Source organism: Nanorana parkeri, unplaced genomic scaffold, assembly GCF_000935625.1.
Source record: "Nanorana parkeri isolate BGI_ZX_2015 unplaced genomic scaffold, ASM93562v1 scaffold1116, whole genome shotgun sequence".
NCBI classification, from domain to species: Eukaryota; Metazoa; Chordata; class Amphibia; order Anura; family Dicroglossidae; genus Nanorana; species Nanorana parkeri.
Genome location: NW_017307384.1, coordinates 41,799 through 63,421, shown reverse-complemented (window position 1 = coordinate 63,421; position 21,623 = coordinate 41,799). Strand labels below are relative to the sequence as shown.

The 21,623-nt window shown below is 40.3% G+C and overlaps 1 protein-coding gene across 1 annotated transcript in view; it reads right to left on the bottom strand.

Annotated features, from left to right (window-relative positions):
* Positions 1 to 12,841: 12,841 nt before the first annotated feature.
* The window catches only part of GANC (glucosidase alpha, neutral C), a 47,482-nt gene continuing 38,700 nt past the window's right edge, over positions 12,842 to 21,623 (bottom strand). The window contains exons 14-19 of the mRNA XM_018567925.1: positions 20,926 to 21,002; positions 19,886 to 19,960; positions 19,600 to 19,713; positions 17,635 to 17,747; positions 15,891 to 15,994; positions 12,842 to 13,042 (exon numbers count right to left, since the gene is read on the bottom strand). Of these exons, the coding sequence (XP_018423427.1) occupies positions 12,936 to 13,042; positions 15,891 to 15,994; positions 17,635 to 17,747; positions 19,600 to 19,713; positions 19,886 to 19,960; positions 20,926 to 21,002 (590 nt within the window). The 3' untranslated portion in view covers positions 12,842 to 12,935. The remainder of the gene's footprint in view (positions 13,043 to 15,890; positions 15,995 to 17,634; positions 17,748 to 19,599; positions 19,714 to 19,885; positions 19,961 to 20,925; positions 21,003 to 21,623) is intronic.

The following is a 21,623-nucleotide window of genomic DNA, read 5'->3' as shown; positions in this document are numbered from 1 at the left end:
CCGGATGTCAAATCGTTCACCTCCTCACCCCCGACGGACCCTGGAATCAGGTGACGTAATGACCGTCAGAGCACGCTAGACCTCGTGACCCCGCACATTCCACGCCCACCTCAGTCCCTACATTGCAAAGCGCTATAGGAAAGCCCTCCCGCTGTCACGTGGTCGGAGTTGGTCACGTGAGGTGTATTAGGCTGGGCCGGGTGGGGCCGAATGGGGTGATCTTCGTGTGATGTTATGTGTAGCTGCTGGCTTGGCTTCAGTTGGGAATTGGGATCAGCGAGGCGGAAGGAGGTTTGCTATAATTATTACAGCCAGCGAAGACGGCCACAAACTAGGTCGTGGTTGTGAGATCCAACCGCTTCATACGTGTTACACACAGGGAGAAACCTGTATATGATTAACCACTTGCTGTCTGGAGCCATTTCTCACTATCATCTGAACCTTTGGCCAGAAAACAGCTTCCAACCCGTAAGCAATGGCCCTGTAGAATAAATAGATGCTATTTGCAATTTTTAACGTTGCATGAATGTTTATCAAACCAGTATTTTTAGGATGCAAAGCACTAAAATTAAATTTAGTTCACAGAAACAGAATATAATACCCAATTTTTTGGTAACATATAAAAGATGGGGTCACATCGGGTTAATAGATACCAAACATGTCAAGCCTTAAAATTTTGTTTGCCCGTTAAGCCGCAAAAAACTTCAATACCCCAAATCTCCCATCTGGGACACTTTAAACGCTTTTACTGCTCATCAGGTTAGTGCTAACATTGATTAATGGCTCTAGAATTATTGCTCTCACTCTGACGTTCGCGGTGATATGTAATGTGTGGTGCAATTTTCGTTTTTGCATCGGCGCGTGTATGTGCGTGCACGAACTTTCCTTTTTTTTACATTTTCTTATATAATTCTTAATTTTTTTTATTTCTTAAACTTTTTTTTTTTTTTTACACTAACCTTATTGCTATCACATAGGGAGCTATCAAGCCCCCTATGTAATAGCAGATAGGGTGTGACAGGTCCTCTTTATGGAGACATCAGGGGTATTTCAGACCCCTAATGTCACCTAGGGACCCCATGGAACCCCAGTGACACTGGAAGTGATGCAGTGTGGGAGGTCTATCGTTGCCAGTGTTCTGTGAGAGGTCTCCCATCGCCACAAGTCTGTGGGAGGTCTCCTATCTCTTGCCAGTTTGTGAGAGGTCTCCTATCTCTGCCAGCCTGTGGAAGGTCTCCTATCTCTGCCAGCCTGTGGGAGGTCTCCTATTTCCACCAGTGTGTGGGAGGTCTCCTATCTAAGCCAGCCTGTGGGAGGTCTCCTATCTCTGCTGCCAGTGTGTGAGAGGCCTCCTAGCTCTGCCAGTGTTATGTGAGTATATAATGCACAGATTGTGAACACACAGATCCCACACGTCATAGGGATAAGAGCGTGGTACATTTTGTATATGATTTAATAAAATATAATCAGGACAATACATTCTGCTCTTGGCACTTTCCTTCTTGCACACCCAGGAACTCACCTCTACTGTCTGTGGTGAGCCTTACAAAGCAGACATGAGAACTTGAGTCAAAGAAGAGGAGAAGTTAAGAGCACTGCACCACTGTCTTCAGGTTCAAAATACATATAATATGTTTATAATATGTAGTATTACACAAAAGTAAACATATCAATCCCAAACCCCACATTAATAAGTGTTGCATGCTAAGATACCTGAACTGATATGTAATGGGATAAAAGGAATAAAGATAAAAATCACAGCACAGCATTAATACATATGTACAATGTAAACCACTCCAGTAAAAATCATAACATGATGTGAGGAGGCTAATTAAAGCTGAAGTTTAGTAATTCTTTTTTTTCTTTGGGGGGAGGGGGGGATATAGCACCAAACATATTGTACTAGGTGTGTATCCCACCTCATGCAGGCTGCTGCTTGCTTCTTGTAATAATTCTCCTTTCCTGCTGCCTTCATAGCTGCCAGATATTGCCCTGAGCGGCTATCTTCCTGCGTTGTTTGGTTAACACAAGTGACTGCAAGTGTGAAGAGTTGCACCACTCGCCCACCACCTTCATGTCCTCTCCTCCATTCAGAGAAATTGAACTACTATTCTCCCAGAATGCATCACTTCCTGTGAATAGAGGAGGAGTGGATGAATGACAGGATCTCCACCGCCTATACACAGAATGGAATGTATTGTGGGAGAATAGTAGTATGGGTTGTCTGACTAAAGGAGATGGCATGAAGGGGCAGGTGACCAGCTCAACTTCTCATGGTAGCAGTGGCTACTGGTAACCCATACAGCACCAGAAAATAGCCGCTTAGGGCAGTATCCTGCAGCTATGAAGGTTGCATGAATGGAGGATTTTTACAAGAAGCAGGAGCCTGCAGGAAGTTGGATACACGCCATGACATGAAACTAATGTGTTTGCTGTTCCTAGCTATTAGCATCAAAAGTACGCCTGTACTGAGAGAAATGTGCAAGGTACCATTGCTCAACCCCTTATGAAAATGCTAGTTGCGTGGTCTTGGTTATAATGTATACTGTGCACTATATCCACTTTACATAACTTGCATCATTGTTCTCAGTCACCTTTTGCCAGTGTTTGAAAATTCAGAATGCACAAAACAGTATGTGTAAGTATGGCATATAACTGTTTGTAGATGTGCTCGATATGGGTGTGGATCCCTCATCTGTTTATATAAGCTTACGAATTCCAGTTTACATCAAAACCCATTGTGGGTGATGATAAATCAGTAAGAGAAAGGTGGAGCCTACCCTGTCTGTTCGTGCATTCATCTAGGACATGTCCTGGTAGGTCAGCTTCATCTCATCCATACTTTTGTCACTTTACCTTTCTGAGCTGTCGTAGAAGAAGCTGATAAACCTTGATCTCTACTTGATCAGCTTCATTGGGGATGCATAGGTGACATTAGAAGTCTATTAGACCCCTTATGTCTCAGCCCCCTATATGATAGCAAAAAAGTTAAGTGTAAAAAAAAAAGTTAAATACAATTAATAAACTCCCAAAAACATTTCCAAAGCCCCCTTCCCCCGCATACACGCACATACATGTGTCGGGTGTGCCTACTTATGAAAAGGACAATTGCTCCACACTTTGGGTATCGCTGCGCACGCCAGAGTGAGAGCAATCATTCTGGTCCTGTTATTCACAGTTAACTGTAAAGTGATGACCTGTAAAGGCTTTTTTCAAGCGTTACCTATGGACTATACTGGGTATTAAAGTTTTACTTGGTTTTAGGGGTGCACAGAATTTTGAGGCTTGACGTGTGGCATCTATTCACTCTTCGCAACCTTTATCTTTTACATTTTACCAAAACATTGGGTATTATATTGTGTGCATCACAATACATTTTAATGCATTTTGTTAATGGAAATTTGGGTTTGACAAACTTGCAAATTTTTATGTCACATGATATTAGTGCAACTGCCACCACTTTATTCTCCAGGGTCACTGCTTTCAGAAAATATATAATTTTAGGGGCCATTAAGCAATTTTCATGGCCAAAAATGTGCAAGTAATTGAAAAACTGGCTCTGGCTGCATGGGTTTGTGCTAAAAAAAAACAAAACCCCATATAATATATTGCCTCTTGCCACCCCTTAGATGAGGTTGCTGCATGTGTTTTCTTTTTTTTTTAACCTTTTTATACTACGAATAACACATTTCCTGTCCCTGGGTGACTACACTTGTTTCACTGTAGGTATGGAGGGAACCATAGTTGTCATTAGGTTAGTCTTTAAATAGGTCTTCCTTTGTGCATCTCCATTACAAAGAGGGTGAGGAGATTAATAGTTTACAGATGAACTCCACACAGCTATAAGGGTTCGTTCACACTATACGCAGTGCGTTTCAGTACGATTCTGGCCGGAACGCACTCCCTCGCATTGCGGCCGGCTCACTTTTTTGCCGAGCTGGAGGGGGCGTGACGGGCCATTGAAGTGAGTGGCACCGTAGTCACGCCCTCTGGCCGCAATGTGATCGCCTGCACGAGATCGCAAGGCACATTTGTGGCTGCAGCGCGGTGCGATCAAAATGCTGCAAGCACTATTTTGATCGCACCGGACCGCACTGCAAGCACAATGTGCCTTGCGATCCCGTGCAGGCGATCGCTTTGTGGTCGTAGGGCGTGGCTACGGTGCCGTTCACTTCAATGGCCCGTCACGCCCCCTCCAGCTCGGCAAAAAAGTGAACCGGCCGCGATGCAGTGCGTTCCGGCCAGAATCGGACCGGAACGCACTGCCTATGGTGTGAACTAACCCTAAAAGACACAAATCAATGCAGCTCTGTATTCATTAATACATATTACATAAGCAAATTAAGTACCTGAAATTGACACGGTATCATCTTTTGCTATCCCTGTAGAGCCGGGCTTACACTGAGAGTGGAAGAAGCAGAACAGAGAGCCAATCAGTTCATGTGCAGACAAACATGCTGATAGCGGAAGAAAGCAGAGTGACAGAAAGATGAGCTCATCACTTCTTTTATTCCAGTCACAGGGTAAGGGTAGTCCAGAAAGACCTGGGCTCAGAGGAAGGTGGGTTGATATCGTCAGACTGAGGACATCTAGCAGCAGAAAAAGTATTGCAGAGGAAATCTGGATTGAAAGTGAATATTGTATCAAAAGCTAGCTTTGTTATTCTATATTTTAACAGGCTTTTCAGCCTTATCTTGTTATTGATTGGAGTTCTGCTTTAACAACTGAGCCAACTTTTACCCAGGGTGATTTCTGAATTTTTCAACTTTACAAGGCTTCTATCCACTTCTATGTCAGCTTGAAGCAGTGATAGAATAATGGGCCATGCCTCTGTTATTAATATGGTGAGTCAGCTGTCAAACTGGTGCATGACATCACTAGTAAAACGATATTGTAATAAGGACCTGCACTCCTATTCCCTTTATGTAATTTATTATATTTCCTTGTCGCTTACATTTCTTTAAAGCTGTTAGATGACAATCATTTGCATTTACTGAGTGAAAAGTGAAGATCCTATCATTGTTTGCACTTACCTAGACAAGCAGGAAATTGCTAAAGCAGCATGCACTATATACAAAGAAGAGTAATGGGGCACAGTTCTGTGTTATTATATATAATGAAACAAGTCTTATTTGTTTCCATTGCTAGGAAACATATCCTTAGCTACCTTTTAGTTTCCACCTTTGATGAAATACATAACTCGTACCTACAGTGACATTATAATAGTTTGCATACTTCAACACTTCAGTTGAAGCATTTTAAGACAGTTCCTTTCTGAGCTGATTGGAACAATGCTTACTTGTTGAGTAGCAAAAATATCCATATCTAGCAAAAATATCCAGAATCCACAATCTTAGTCTCTCAGTTGGAAGTTACCTGAAGGGGAATAGACAGTTTTTTTGGTTTACTTAAAAATACAGAGCTTTAAGTTTAGATCTTCTTACAACTTGACCTCCCAACAGTCGCCCACCTCTTTCGTATAACCCCCTCCCTCCCAGCTAGTCTCGAGGGAGTGTAGGCTTCTCCTTGGGCGGAGAAGAAACTCTTCCACTTTAGAGATGTTATTGATTTGGTATCCTTTTCCATATTTTTCGAGAGCAATACCAACTTCCCTCTAAAACTTTATTTGCTTATCTCCAGATTAAACATTATGCACAGTCCATCACTAAAACCCAGCCATTTTCCAAGTGTACCATGTTTGAATCTCTTTGTGCACGGTCACCCTACTCCAGGGGCTTGATCTCCACCGTATATAATTTGTTAGGTAATGCTGCTCCAGGCGAGTTTACGAAACGTCCCTACATGCTACAGTGGGAAAGGTTGTTGGGATTTTCCGTTACACAGGATCAATGGGAGAGTATTTGGAGGCCTGCTGCATAGATCCTCCATATGCTCCACCTACAAGGAAAGCCAGTATAAAGTACTTTATCACTGGTACCATACTCCTGAATTTCTTAATAATATGTATCCCAACGTCTCATCACTCTGTTGCCGATGTATGTCTCAAACTGGTTCCCTGTTCCATATCTTCTGGCAATGTGGTCGAATCAGGCCATTCTGGAGGAATGTCCAGACTATCTTAGAGAGCCTTCTTCACCGTAGGGTTCCGTTAGCCCCCTTGAATTACTTACTGGGTCTTCCCCTGGAAGAGTTCCATAAATTTGACAAAAAATTGGCGTCTCATGTGTTGCATATAAGGCTGCACGCTGCCTTATAGCCCTTCACTGGAAGCGTAGTACTCCACCTACAGACTTGGACCTCTATACCAGAATAAAAGACATCCCAAAACTGGAATATCTGACTGCTAGGCTGAATAACACCTTGACCTCTTACAATACAGTTTGGGAAGAATGGGATGCACTGGAGCTTGCTGACTACACTAGATAATGGGGATCGGTTTGTTCCGGCCACTCTTAGGAGACAGGCGGAGTCGGTATCTATTTTCTACCACCTCTTCTACTTTTTTTTCTTCTTTTCCATGTTTCTTTTCTGGCTACTTTCCTCTGTCTCTATGTTTATGTTTGCTCTGGATGATAAGTCATGCTATGTGGAATTCGTCTTCACGATTTGAACCATTGCAGTTAATTACGAGCTATGTACACTGCCAGGATTAGTGAATATGTTGCATGTGAGCAATGTATTTTTCCTTTATGCAAATTGCACTTTCTGCTCGATAGTATTTCTATTTAGGATTGGCTGCATTCATCTTTTTTTTAACATGGACTCGTTACCAATGTAGGTTTACTATGCATTGTACTATGTTATGTACTGTAACAATGGCATTGTCCTGTGTATTCTTTGTTCTTCTTTTATTTACTGAATATAAATAAAAATTGTTAATAAAAAAAATACAGAGCTGAAAGGGGAATGCAGGGGTGGGGAGAAGCAACTAGCACATTTTTTATGAACTTTATTGTTTATGAAGTGTTATCTTCTCCACTTTAGATAGATCGACTTTTTGTCCTCCACAGACACACCTCACAGCCGATGCCAGCCAAGAGGTAGCAGTATTATACCTTTCTTAAAGAACAACCTCACCTTCAATTAATTCCTCTCACCCCCTGAGTGCAGTCTATCTGGTAGCATACCTTCAGCCTCAATCCAGTGATGTTCGCTGTGCGTCCCTGCCTGTGCAGCATTGCCTAGGCATAGAATACCTCCAGCTGGTTTCCGCTCACACTGCACCTGCACACATTCACCCCTACAGAACTTGGCAGAACTGCTGCAGGCCACCGTAAGGGCTGCACAGCAAACATTGCTGGATTGGGGCTGAAGGTAGGTATGTTGCTGGGTGGGCTATGTTGATGTCTGTGAACTAACCTTTACGTGCAAAACACCACAACAAATAAAAAGATAATGCAACTTGTGTATGGAAAATTTAAATGGGGACTGCTAGTGACATGATGGTTGATGTATACAGTTGCTAGGGGTCTTCAACAGGTAAAATCTGTAACTTACCATTATTTATAAAATGACCAAAAAAGATGCATTGAAATATTGCCTAATGCTGCAGCCTCGCATAAGTGTTTTTTTTTTCTTAACCTATAGTTCTACTTTGGATGAACGTTGTTTTAAATATATAAAGCTTGGGTGGACACAGTTTAAACAAGACAAGATACATTTGTACTTCCCTATACCTGCATGGAGCAGTTCCTTTTACTGGAAATGAGGTACTGGGAAAATGTGTGGGTGAGGCTGCCTCCAGTTCACAGAGTTCACCTCCTCATCTCAGTGAATTGTTCTATTTTACATCAACAAAGGAAAAATGTATTATAAAAAATGAACCCCTGACAATAGATGACAGCTATAGCGTAGCTAAAATAGCAAACATATTCTGTTCCATATCTTGCTGTCAAAAATATCCTTCCTAATTCTTCCTTGTTCTGGTGCAAACACCACAGCACACCTGCATATATAACCAGCATTTTATTATATTGCTAATTAAAATATCATGCACTTGATGTACAGAACTCAGTGCTTGAAGCACAGTAGCAACAGTCTAGTGAGGTCAAACTGCTCAGAACAGTTTCGGAGCAGTGTGTGTTCGGCAGCGTGATCAGTGTGTGTCATGTAAATAATCGTAGTGGGTCACTAGCACACACAAAGTACAGTTTCAATATTTAGTTTATATGTTTATTGAAGAATGTCACGTCATGTCATCAGATGCTAATGTTTCGGGACCTCGCAGGGACCCTTCATCAGAGCGAATATCTTGCACGGCGCCATCTGTGCGATCACCATGAGCACCACTAATATTGTGAGGTTGTAAGACCGTAAGGAGTGCAGCTGGTTTTTGGAAACTCCTGTCATGTAAATGGCACACTTCATAACACTGCTCCTGTACTCTTTTTGGGATGCTACAGAAATGATGTTATCAGTATTAGTAATATTTTGTAAGTTCTTGGGTATCCCCTAGAGGGACTTTGCTATAGCATGGCCATCCCCCAAACCCATAACTTTTCTTTGTTCTATACCTACAATTTGTGTCTTTAGTAATATAGAGTATCACTTAAATTCTAAAGTTTATGTTGTATCCTGTAATATTATAGTTTTATTTCTCGTTCATTGATGGACACAGGATTGAGACATTTAGAAAGTTCATAAGAAGTCCAACTGAGTGGTGACCAATACAGCAAAACAATAGAAAACCTGGACTGAACATCCACCTGCTAGAACTTAGAAAACATGTTAACAGAAGACCAGGTGGCAGCATTACAAATTCGGAAAAATCTGGGAACGTTACCTGATGCAAAAAATCTCAAGAACCACGCACAGATCTAGTAGTGTGTGCCTTGACAGAAAACAGTGGAACCTGATCCATAAGGCCATAGGCTTGAACAATAATCTTTCTGAGCACTGGTGGAGTTCCCCTTTGTGGGGACGATCTGGGATGACAAAGAGGGAAGGTAGACTTGTATAGCACAAACTACATCCAGGCAATTATATCTCCTGATGTACTGGAACTAGACAGAGGGATGGAAGAACAATGTCCTGATTGAGATGAAAAGCTGAAACCACTTTAGGAAGGTTTGGCCTCAACACTACCATGTCTCTATGTAAGACCAGAAAAACAGCCTTGTAAGAATGGAAAGGGGAATATCTCTAATAGGTTAAAAGGGCAGTTTTTAAAGTGCAAAGAGAAACAAATTCAGATCCCATGGAGAGAAGGATGAACATACAGGGGGAGTCACATGAGAGACACCCTAAACAAAGGTCTTAATTAAAGAGTGGGAGGCTAGCAGTCTCAGGAACATCAAGATTTGCCCCTTGATGGTAATCAGAGCCACATGCTCATCCAGGCCTGATAGCAAAAAGGTCAGGATCCGTCTCATTGAGTATTTCTTGGTATGAAAGCTCCTTTCCTTGCACCAGGTGAAGTATGCCTTCCATATGCGGTGGCAGACCTTGTGGGAAGTGAACTTCCTAGCGTTTACAATAATAGGAATCACCAAGTAGGAAACGCCCCTGTTGGTGGGTAGGGGATCAAATACTTATTTTACTCACTGAACTGCAACTCAATTTATAACATTTGTATCATGTGTTTTGTCTGGATTTGTGGTTGATATTCTGTATCTATCATTTAAAATACTCCTATGAAAAAAATTATAGACCTTTAATTTCGTTGTAAGTGGGCAAACTTACAAAATCTGCAGGGGATCAAATAATTATTTTCCTCACTGTACATACATATGAACACTTTTTTTTAACTTTTCAATATAATAAAATAAATATAATAAAACACACCTAGCAGTGCTTTCTTGTAAATGCTTTATCTCAACATACTTACCTGGCCTTAACAATCATGTAAAAATATCTATATTACCATGGAGTTTCCATTACACTATTTTTTTTGTGTGGAAGAGATGAGGTAAGCATAGCATTAAAGTAAAACTCAATGCAGTCCCCTGCTCCAGTACTTCAGTTCCTACAAAGTGTTATAATTACTGTATTATCTTGTAGCAGTTAGTTCAGCCACTATTTCTCCTCTGCTGACAGTTAAGGACTCGTATATTGGCATACTATAAAAGTTAATAAAGAATGCAAGCTTAGTGACAGCCATTGTGAACAGAACCAAGGGTTTTGTCAGAGGTCTACATTCGTATTGGGTGCTGGGGAGGGTGGTGGGGGTTAACAATATTCTTTCTTATCCTTTCTGTTCACTTATACTGTCTAAAAAGGTTTGTGATCTGCCACTACATAGGCTCCCTACGGTTGCCTTTCACCCTAATAATTGTAAATCAGAAATAAATATGTGTTGAAGGGCTTTATAGAGAGGTTTAAACCGATGCATAAGTAAAATGTATCAAAAATGTATTTAACATACAAATACAGTAAAATGTATTCCATTTGATGCAATATGCAAATTCATCCATAAAAATACAAAATCATAAGCCCCATGTGTGTAGTCTCAGGCCTATTGTTACTTTAAAAACATCCATGATCACAGACATTAGTGGATACAGTATCCTAATGAATTTCCAACATGATAAATCCCTTCTAATTGATGACCATGTGGATAAATGTCCAAACACATATCTGAGAGTTCGTCCCGACGCGTTTCACAATTTGCTTCTTCAGGGGACCGAAAATAGGATAATCACACACCTTGGGTGCCTGGAGTAGGGTCGATGAAGAACGGAATGAGAGAGAGGGGTGGCTAGATGCTAATGCAGGTATCGCAATCACCTCTCCAATCACCGGATCAAAACGAATAATAATTCTTATTATGCAGAAATTTCCAACAAATTTATTAAGGAGCACAATATCTACTCATAGTTTAAAACTTAATTTATTGTATATTTAATTATAGCAATATTGTTTGGTTGATGCACTTTATTCTAGGACACAATTACTGATTTGAATGAGATCGCACTTTATATTTTATTAGTCATTTATATACTTAGCACTGTGCACCTTAATTCATAATTGCCTATAGTTTACTGGAAAATAAATCTTTAAAAAAAAACCTTAACTGAAGTACCATCCCCTGCAGTGCTTCTCTCACTGCTATTTGTGTCTGTTAACTATACAGAAGGACCAGATTTTAGATTTGAGTGATATGACTGACTGCCTCAACCGGAGCAGCCAATCACAGCCTCTACTCACACAAGCCCACCTTCAGCTGCGGCTGATACATAGAACCAACTCGGAGCGCAAACTTTGCTGGCTGCACTTCCCTGGCATTGACTCAATGGGGGGCATTTCAGACCACTACAGGGATAACAGCAATCCTCTCTGGAGCATGCTGGTGGTGACTGGCTGATTTATCCCACTGTGGCTGCATTACAGCAACAACAAACAGTAAGCTTTTGCAAACCTTTTGTTTTTATTCACACTAAAATTAGTGAAGTGATTTTATAAAGTTTAATTGGGCTTTAAAATATAAAATCAATAACAGCATTTCAGACCATTTCCAGCACAATCACACACATAAAATCCAGTACTGCACTAACAATTCTTAAGCTGGCCATACACAAGTAGAGTTTCGATTGAAAAAATTTGTTTTGGAAAATGTGTTCAATTTTCAACCAGTTAATACCCCACAGCGGTGAAAAAAAAATCAAAGGAACAGGATGGAAAATTCTAAATTCCAACAGTGATTGAGGTTTTTGTTTGAGAAACTCCATTCATTTAAAAAAACGAACATTAAAATCAAATAAGAATTTAAACCGACGTTCTACAAGTCTACAGCAAAGGAAAAATCCGGCTGCACTCCGTTCCACACTGAATCAGTTTATTGAAAGTTCATCAGTGACACGGAGACCTGCCTGAGGTCCGTCCCCTCTGACATGTTTCACCCTATGACTAAGCCCAGGGTTGGGTGAAACATGTCAGAGGGAGCAGACCTCAGGCAGGACTTAGTGTCACTGATGAACTCTCAGTAATCTGATTCAGCATGGAATGGAGTGCAGCCAAATGTTTCCTTTATTAAATACCTGTTTGGTTGGAGTGAGGATCTACTCCTGCCTGTAAGCTCACGGCTGTCTTTCCCTGCTAAAGCCGTGGAGGAGCAGTGTTTTTTTTCTATGCCATGGTGTAACAAATATTCTACAAGTATTATCAAAAGTTTTGATGAGATTTTTTGTATGAACGTTTGTGCAAAAATCTACCAGTGTACAGGTGAAACTCGAATAATTAGAATATCGTGCAAAAGTAATTGCAGTAAGTGCTGCAAAAGGGGCCCAAACCAAGTACTGAGTACATATGCATGCTTGTACTTTTCAGAGTTCCGATATTGTTCTATGTACAATCCTTGTTTTATTGATTGCATGTAATAATCTACTTTTTTGAGGTTGTGGATTTGGGGTTCTTGGGGTTTTCATGAGCTGTAAGCCATAATCATCACAATTATGACAAATCACGGCTTGAATTATCTTGCTTTGCATGTAATGAGTCTATCTCATATATTAGTTTCACCTTTTAAGTTGCATTAGTGAAATAAATGAACTTTGCACGATATTCTAATTATTCGAGTTTCACCTGTATGGCCAGCATTAGTCTACAGCCAGCTGGCCAAAATAAAATGTAAAAAAAAAGACCAAGTACATGATGTGAAAACAAAAAGGACATAGAGATTCCTTCCCATGAGAGTTTACAATGTAAACTGTATAATGCAAAGTAGACTTTTTCCCCCAATATCAATGTGACACACCTTTGGCCACTGTGGTGACCTTAGCTTGTGAACAGCAGGAAGAATGGGGCATGGTCACACAAATATACAATAACATGACCGTCTGCTGAATCACAAAAATAAGAGGCATATGGTAGATATTAAAGATAAAAATACTCGACTGTAAAAGGGTTCATGTCGGTTATGCAGAACGTACTGTATATATCCACCTTATTAAAAAATCAGCATTCAGCAATAAAAACAGACATCAAATGTGACATCTGACAGGAAAATGCTGGCATAAGCAGCAGAATTAGCAGCACTATCAGACTATGTGGATCTCCCAGTCTGCACAGACTTGCAGGGACAGGTTCTCCAGGCTCAGAAGGCAAAGTTGGCTGTTGTACGTGAATTCCACCGTTTTCTTTCCTCCTAGATGGAAGCAAAAATATGCCTGTAAGGCCTCACAATAGAAACAAACCTTCTAAGTCATCTGTACTCATACATTCTGCGGTATACTGTGACGCTGCAGCCGGAACGGATCCCGACAATTATGTCTGGATCCGCCCAGCTGCGTGAGTGACAGCTGGCTCTGCCTATCTAGAGGCAGAGCCAGCTGTACCCGCCCCCGTCCGTTCCGCCAGTCAGCGCTGGAGGATCGGACAGGGGAGGGGGGAATCCAGTTTCTCCCCTGTCACGGCTCTCTGCCGCCACAGGATCGAGAAGTGAACGAGCGCCCGTATGTGTTCGTTCACTTCCCGATCTACTGAGCCGACCTGTGACAGTTTCATTGTCACAGGTCCGCTCAGATTATGAGGCTGAGTGAAAATCACTCACCTCATAGTTCTCCTTTAAGCATAATGTAATGTGTCACAATTATGGTTGGGCTCCATTTCATTTGTATGCTTGAGCCCGGAATCCTTTGCACCCCACCTATTGACGATCTACAATGAATACCTCTCTTTAGAGTTGTATACATCCAGAGACGGGACAGGTAGGACTGGGCAGTAGGTGAGAAATATCAAGAACAGAATGTTGATTGAATATGGAGTCTTCTGATTTTATGACTATAAATTTGATTTGTCTGCATCCTCCTGTTTTTATATTTCCACTCCTTTCACCCAAGATCATAACTGAGGAGTCAGCAGTTATGTTTGTACTTTATTACTTCACATTCCAGGCATACTGTACACGTGTTTTCCATTGTATATTACATAGTCAATATAATCAATATAGCAGATAAAGCGAGATTAGGAATGTATTTACTACTTGCAAACGGCTTCTAGTATTGAATATTCAATTTTTACTACTATATGACACCACCAGATGCGATGTTATATAATGTGTTGTTATCTGATACTTTTTCAAAACAAAGATTGCCTACTATGATTATATTATGTTATATAATACGCCATGAGGTAAAAATGTGGACCTGTGTGTTGTTATACTAAATGATCAGAAATAAAGGGCGCCAAACCAAAATGCGAGTCCAAAAGTGCCTTTTAATTGTTCAGAATTCAATCAAACAAAAAACAGCCAATGCATTTCGGAGGCAACAACACTCCCCCTTCATCAGAGCTTAGAATGGGAAAAGGACTGAAAACATTTTCTGCTGCCAATTCCAGCCCTAAAGGAGATCTTTATATCAAAACATAGAAACGTATGTTTACTTATAGTATCATTTGAGTTCAATCAGACCCCTATCCCAGTCTAAGCCCTGAACCTCAGCACCAATTAAATTTGTTCCTTTAGGTTTATACAACAATGTGACTGTGCAAGGGCAGCAAACATACAGAACTAGTATAGGAATCAAAGTCTACTATTGGCTAGACTACATAGCAAATATTAGGGCTTCTGAGTGTCTGGTGTTTATCCTAAAGATTGTCCTACCATCTTGACCAGTGCCTGACAGCTTTGGATTTAGTCAAGGCACCTTTTAAAGGTATGCAAAACGCAAAGAAACCACAGTCTAAAATGTAAAAAACATAAATGTAAAAAAAGACGTGTGTTGTGACGTGGTGGAACCCCACACCAAAACACACAAAAAAGAGGTTCCTCCCTTCACATCAGAATCCCCCCTTTCTCGTAAGAATCCATCTTTACATGAGGAACCTTTTATATTAGGAGCCCCTTCCTTTCACATCAGAGTCCCCCCCTCACATTAGAAGCCCCACTTAACACCAGAAGCCTCTTTTCACATCAGAGCCCTCTTCTTTTATATCAGAGTTGCCCTTTTTCAAATCAGAGTTCCCCCTTCAAATCAGAGTCTTCAGTCCTCCCTTTATATCAAGAGTCCTACTTCAGTAGCCACAGTTGTGGCAGAGGGTAGAAGGTGGAGCAGGCCTGTAGAATGGTGACATTTCTTCCTTTTCTTGGACCCCAATAGATTAGCGCATGCCATTTCCATGGTGCTGGTGGCCTATCAGTACCAAGGAGAGGCATGTACAAAAATTTCAAGGCACACCTGAGGCAGCCAGAAGGTTGAGAAAGGTTGATCTAGACATCAAATGCTACATCACCCCTGCTGTTTCCCCAGGATTCTAAGGCAGGTTTCTGAAGTATAAGTACTTCTACATGATGTACAGAGAGAAATATACACCCCTATGCTATTTTTGTGCAAATGATGTTGCCCATTGTTCTAGGCAGATCCCTTCACTTGCACAGTAACAGCCCCATACTTTTCCAGCATAGCTACCAATGTACAAGTATTGAACAGTGGATATCTAATGTATGGCTTCACCTGTACAGCTGCATCTTTCAGGTCTGGGATTTTTTTACATAAATTACTACTTACTACTTCTCCCATCTACCACTGGGGCAGAGGGACTGTAAACACTGCAGCAGAGATCCCACTTCTCCCTTCCTCATGTAGTCCAGCCTCTAGCACCATAAATCCGTACCTCCATAAAGACCTGAGGCCGGAGAAAGACAATAAAAAGCAGATAAATTGCACCGGCGATACACTGATCGTGGTGCAATGCTCTGCAGGCTTCAATGCAAAAATGCAGTAAATACACACTGATCATGAGATCAATCTTGCTGCATTTACAATTTTGTTTGGGAAAAGGTCGATTAAGCCTTTAATTGTAACCTGCTTTTTTATCGGTCTGCGCATTTGAATGGCTAGTGTATGCAGAAAGTGGTTTATTCGTTGTTGAACTGTTAAATGAATCACGAGGGACTCATTCTTAACCAAAAACCGCAGCCATCATTTTATGAAAACCAAAGTATTAGTGAAAGGTTTGAGTTATTAGAAATAAGAGATAACCAGAGTTCTTACCACAGTCATGTGCAGTGACTTCAGAAGGTGATTTCTTCAAACCTATTATATAAACTTTTTCCAGGAAGCAATTCACTGTGTGGTGACCTTCTTTATCTGCGGAACTAAATAAAGAGAAACATTCTATGTCTGTTATAACAAGTTGTTTTTTTTCAAACAAAAGAGCATTTGGCTGTGGTCACAGGGTTGTAACCCTTTAGCTGCTGGAACCATTTATTTCAGCTTTGTTCACACAATAGAATGACATTTTTGCACATGAACTATGTTACTATTACACTTTCAACCCCAATACATTATATATTTACTGAAAGCAGAGACCCTGTAGAATAAAATGGTGGGGGATGCAATTTTTCATGTCACATATTTGTGCTACTAAACTAATATATTAATATATAATCCCCAGTTTTTTTGGTAAAGCATAAAAGATTAGATTGTGTCAAGAAAACAGATACCATGATCAAGCCCTAACTGCGTGCAGTCACGAAGCAATGCTTTAAATGTCTTTACAGCTCATCAATTTAGAGTTAAGCCTGAATGATGATCCAGAACTACTTCTCTCATTCTGGTGTGCATGGTCATACCTAATATGTGTGATGCAACTGTTGTTTTCATATGGGTGGCACAGACATGCACGTCTGTATGCAAGTGTACGTAGGTACAGGGGCTTTTAATTTATTTTATTAAGCTTTCATTTTTGTAACCTTTTTAACTTACTTTTATTTCCATCATAAGAAGGCTGGTAAGCCCCGTATGTGATAGAATAGTGCAAGTGATAGGTTCTTTTTAAGAAGACATTAGGGGACTATTAGACCCCTAATTTCACCTCTGCACTCTGCTGAGGCCAACTAAGCACAGACTGTGCTCCATCAGCTTATTCCCTGGCCAAACTGGCTGAGATTTGACTATTCTGAACCCAAAATTGCTCAGAGCATAGTGCTTCTGGGTTCATAATACTCAAAGAAGATTAGTGAACAGGAAGGGGGGAGCATCACAGTTCCTCCTCCTCAATCAGCAACAAATGTCTCCTCCAGGCTTAACGCCTAACAGAGCATTTTCCACACTCAAGAATTTCCACCCACAGGCCTAGGCAGGGGGCAGGCTTGACAGCCCCCAGCCCTGAATGGACACTGGGCTATCCCAGAACTGGACTGAGCACATGGCAATTCTCCTGCGTATATATGCCCTGTCCCAGCATGCACCACTGGCTATGAGAGCCCCAGTGATTGCCTGGTGGACTGCACACACACTCACAGTGTCCTCCATTGGTTGCCCCACACTGCAGCAGAGTCACACTCCACTCAGGCAGGTACAATCAATGCCAGAACACCTGGAACCGACCAGATAAATGCCAACTATAATTGAACCAGACTGACTATAGCTCTGAAAATCACTAAATGTCTAGTAGCCATGCCACAAAAGGTGATGGGGGGCTAAATATGTAAACTTTTTAAAATTGTGTTTGTATAAATTAAAAAGTTCGGGGAGGAGGGGGAGAAATTCTTCTCTGCCACAAGAGCTTGTCTCTGTATTGCCGTGGGGCTTCTTGTAGCTTGGACAAGGTATAGCATAGGGCTACTTTAGATGCGGCCCTCCATTTGACACGTGAATACAAATGTGGACCTTGGGTCCTTTAAGCTGGACACAACTGCTCTAGACACAACTGTCAGAGCTGGGAGAGAATGGACATCAGTCTTGTTTGCAACTTTATTAGAAATGTCACCACCTAATATACAGGTATTCTTACCTTGAGCTCAGAACATTTCTTGAAAATGTAAATCTTCGATGACTATACATGTGTTCATGCAGGTACTGCAAGGAGTGGCCATCGTCGACATAGAGCTCCCCTGCAGCAAATCCCTGTTAGTAAATCATAACCTAAAATTACATGTCACCCATTGGAAAGAAAATAAAGCTGGGCATACTTGCAAAACATTTATAATGTCTGACACAGCAACATACTGAAGCCATTCAAAGATTACTTTTATATCACTGTTTTAAATCTATTGGATTCCAGCACGGTGGACTATGCACATGTATTTCACTCTGGAGTGACTATATTAGTGCATAGAAATTGTAACTGTTAAATGACTTTATTGTGAAAAAAGGAAAGGGATTAGGGTCCATTCACACCATCTGCATTGGGATGCATTTCTCAATGCATTGCTACTGCATAGCACTCAAAAAACAGTAACATTTAATGAGGCCATTTCACATCAGCACGTTGCTGATACAGCTGTACAGAAAAAAAAAAAGTAGAGAATGCTTTTACTTTTTTCACGCGTCAAAGAATAGGATATAAAAGGAAAAAGGATATGACCTCACAGGTAAAAAAACAAAAAACGCAATGCAGCACTCGCCAGCTACAGAGGACTACAAATCCCAGCAATAGTACATTATAGTATAATGTACTATTGCTACATTCCTCTATAGCTGCTAGTATTCTGCACTGCGCCGCTGTATAATGTACTATATTGCACACCACACTTTTTTTTTACTTCCACCGCGCCAAGCTTGCTCCGGTGATGGACTACAATCTCAATACAAACTAGTAGTCCATCACTGGAGCCTTTTTTTCTCTTTTTTATCCGATTAACCGATTAATCGAACTTAATAATCGGCCAACTAATCGATTATGAAAATAATCGTTAGCTGCAGCCCTAAATGCAATGCACATCAAACACTTTACAAATTGTGCTGCAAACTCAGCGCAATGCAACTGCATTAGTGCATGTGTTATGGTGTGAATAGACCCTTAGATGAAACATAAAATCTGTAAACCTGCTATTATTTAAAATCAAGTATCCCCAAAATGTACAAAGATGACACGAGAGTGATAACTGTGATTTGACAGTGAACATCTGATATTGATGATATGTTGCCTAAATATCTTTTTGATGTTACATCGTGTCTCTCTCTGTCCTTTACTGTAAAGTAGGATAGATGAAGTGAATACTATTCTACATTGGTTTAGAAAAAAACCTGAAAGCCTTATCAATAATATTTCCCTGTTCATGAAGGCACAAATATACCTCCAATCATAATGGGATAAATATAGCTACAAATAATGTATCTCCCCAAAGCGTTGTGCCCTTGGATTCAATATGTTCTCCTCTCACTCTCCACAGACAGGCTAACATTCTTATAGCCACCAATGTTATTGAGATGAACAAACCGAGGGACTCCGACACTATACTGCCCTTTACTTTCTATCTTACATTTTTCTTTTTCTCTTCCTTTACTGTTCACTGTACTCTGAGGGACTTTATCCCAGCCCCCAATATTTCAGGTCACATCACTCTAATAACTACATCTGTTACCAGAATGTAGTTCTGGAGAAGAAGAATCTGGAGCTTATGCCTATAGCAACCAATCAGCTTTTCTCTACTGTTTGTTCAGTTAAGGTTTGAAAATGAAAGAGAGAAGCTGATTGGTTGCCATGCACAGCTGCTCCAGATTTTGTCAACTCCAGTTTTGATCAATTTCCCTCTATGTCTTTATTGCTTGTCACCAATATGATAAAAAAAAACTTTTGAAAATATAAAATAATTTATCTAAACGTTGTTAAAAAAATGATGTGCATATTTTGTTTGCCAAGAAAATAAGAAATGCCTTGGGGCCTCTAAAACAATACAAAACCTGTAACAGGAATAAACAAGTGACCATTCAAAAAATATCTATATCTCTGCTGACTTTTGACAGATAAATGTACCTTCCGATCTAGTGCAACATGTAACTCATATGGAGTACACGCCATCCAACCCGTTGACTTGCCAACTGTTGTGTGCATGGGGATAATGGATCCACCCCTCTGAAATACTGGAATCTGTAGAATTAGAAAAAGAATCTTATACAAGATCTTGGAAAATATCATAATGAAAACTTATCAGCACCATGACCACATACACAAGATGTTTTACTATATCACTGACTGGGGAACAAAAAACAAATGTGTTTAATAAAAATGACAATGTTTGGAAAATGGTATCTACACTCACCTCTGCCACAGTCACTGCCACTTTCTGTCTGTGAGACCCCTTCACACGTGTATATTTCCTGAAGTCATACCAGCACTGCCAAAAATAGAGAATTTTCTTTAGAGAGGGTAGTGCCCAGAAATAAATATTCAAGTCTCCTAAATAAAAGTAAAATTCCTAATTCTTGATGTTGTGGAAATTTTACTAGGATGTGTTTTTAGTGTATTGTAATATTTTGTCAAGATGTCTCTGTGTCTAGGTTTAAATAGGCACTGGGGTTGAACCTTTGGAGTAGATATCTTATGCATGGCGGAGCAGTGTCTTCTTAGCGAATGTGTGGACGCCAAGCCAGGGCCCCTGCGCGGTGCGCAGATTTATTGGTTTGGCGTGTATACAACTTGCTTTGAGGACATAGCATTATTTAAGATACATATCTGCCTTTATGAAAGGAACGTGCGTTTGTTCTCTCTAGTGCGCCTGATCAACCGCTGGAGATAATATGACGTTGTCCCTGTAAATAAGCACGCATGAGAATCATAGTAACGTTATTGGGCATTGATCACTGACCAATGCTGGATAAGGTTCTCCAGTGGTAATTGGAGATATGTTGATATGTTGTGTTGATATGTTAATATGTAGTAAGGAAGTGATGGTTTGCTATCACTTCCTGGTTTGCTGTTTGAGACATCACTTCCTGTCTGACATCACTTCCTGTCGGGCAGGTATAAAACAATAAACACATACCTGTGCTCGCTCTCTAAACATGGGATTAGCAAGCAAGCAGCATCTGTCTCCTGTGTCCTAACTCTACATGACTCAAAAGGAGGTACTGCCAGTCCTCGCACAAAAGAGCGTAATACAATTGTGCTTTTAAGCACAGGGGAAATTCTTTGTGTTTGGCGCACTCTAGCGCAGCATGGATTTGTGTGTTGAACCAAGTGAATTTCCATAACAAAATGGCGAGCCAGGTAGGATAGTTATTTAAACAAGGTTCGTTAATGAATGTAAACATATATATTCCGCATTTCATTAATTAGATCCAGTAATAAGTTACACTATACCTCTCCATTGCCAGGAAAGAGAACTTCAATGGATTTAACACCTGAGTCTAATACTGGGGCAACCAGTAGTGCATTCCCTGGGAATAAAGAAAACAAAATAAGGTATATGTCTAATATACCAATGGTTGATATGACCTATGATGAGGCATACATGTAAAAAGAAAACTTGAATATGAATAACAAAAAGTCTCTGATTACCATTTATTCTTTGGAAAAATATATATTTGCATGAACAGAAATTAAATGATAGATATAAAGAACAAAATGTAATTATTAATCAAGGTATATGTCAAGTAGTCATAGTGACCAGTTAAGAGATTTCTAATATATATTTTCCATGACAGAACCTGGAAGCTGTAATATGCTCTAATATTCTTTACTTATGGTCATGATTTCTTGCAGGGAGATGAGCACTAGCTAATTATATGACATTTGGTGATATGATCTCTGGAATATTAAAAGGTTCCAGTCTCCCACTCTGTTCACCAAAAACATAAATCTGGGTCTTCACTACTGCTGCCTCTGCATGTCCTGTGCAGTTTCTTTGGATACATAGTATGCAATTTAATTATTCGGTTTAGTTTATAATGTTGTTTATGTGTTTAGATGAAGCACTGAAATCTTGAGGAATGATGAATTAAGTTTTACTTGTTAAGAAGAACGTTACATGTATGTATACATCATTGTACCAGAAACAT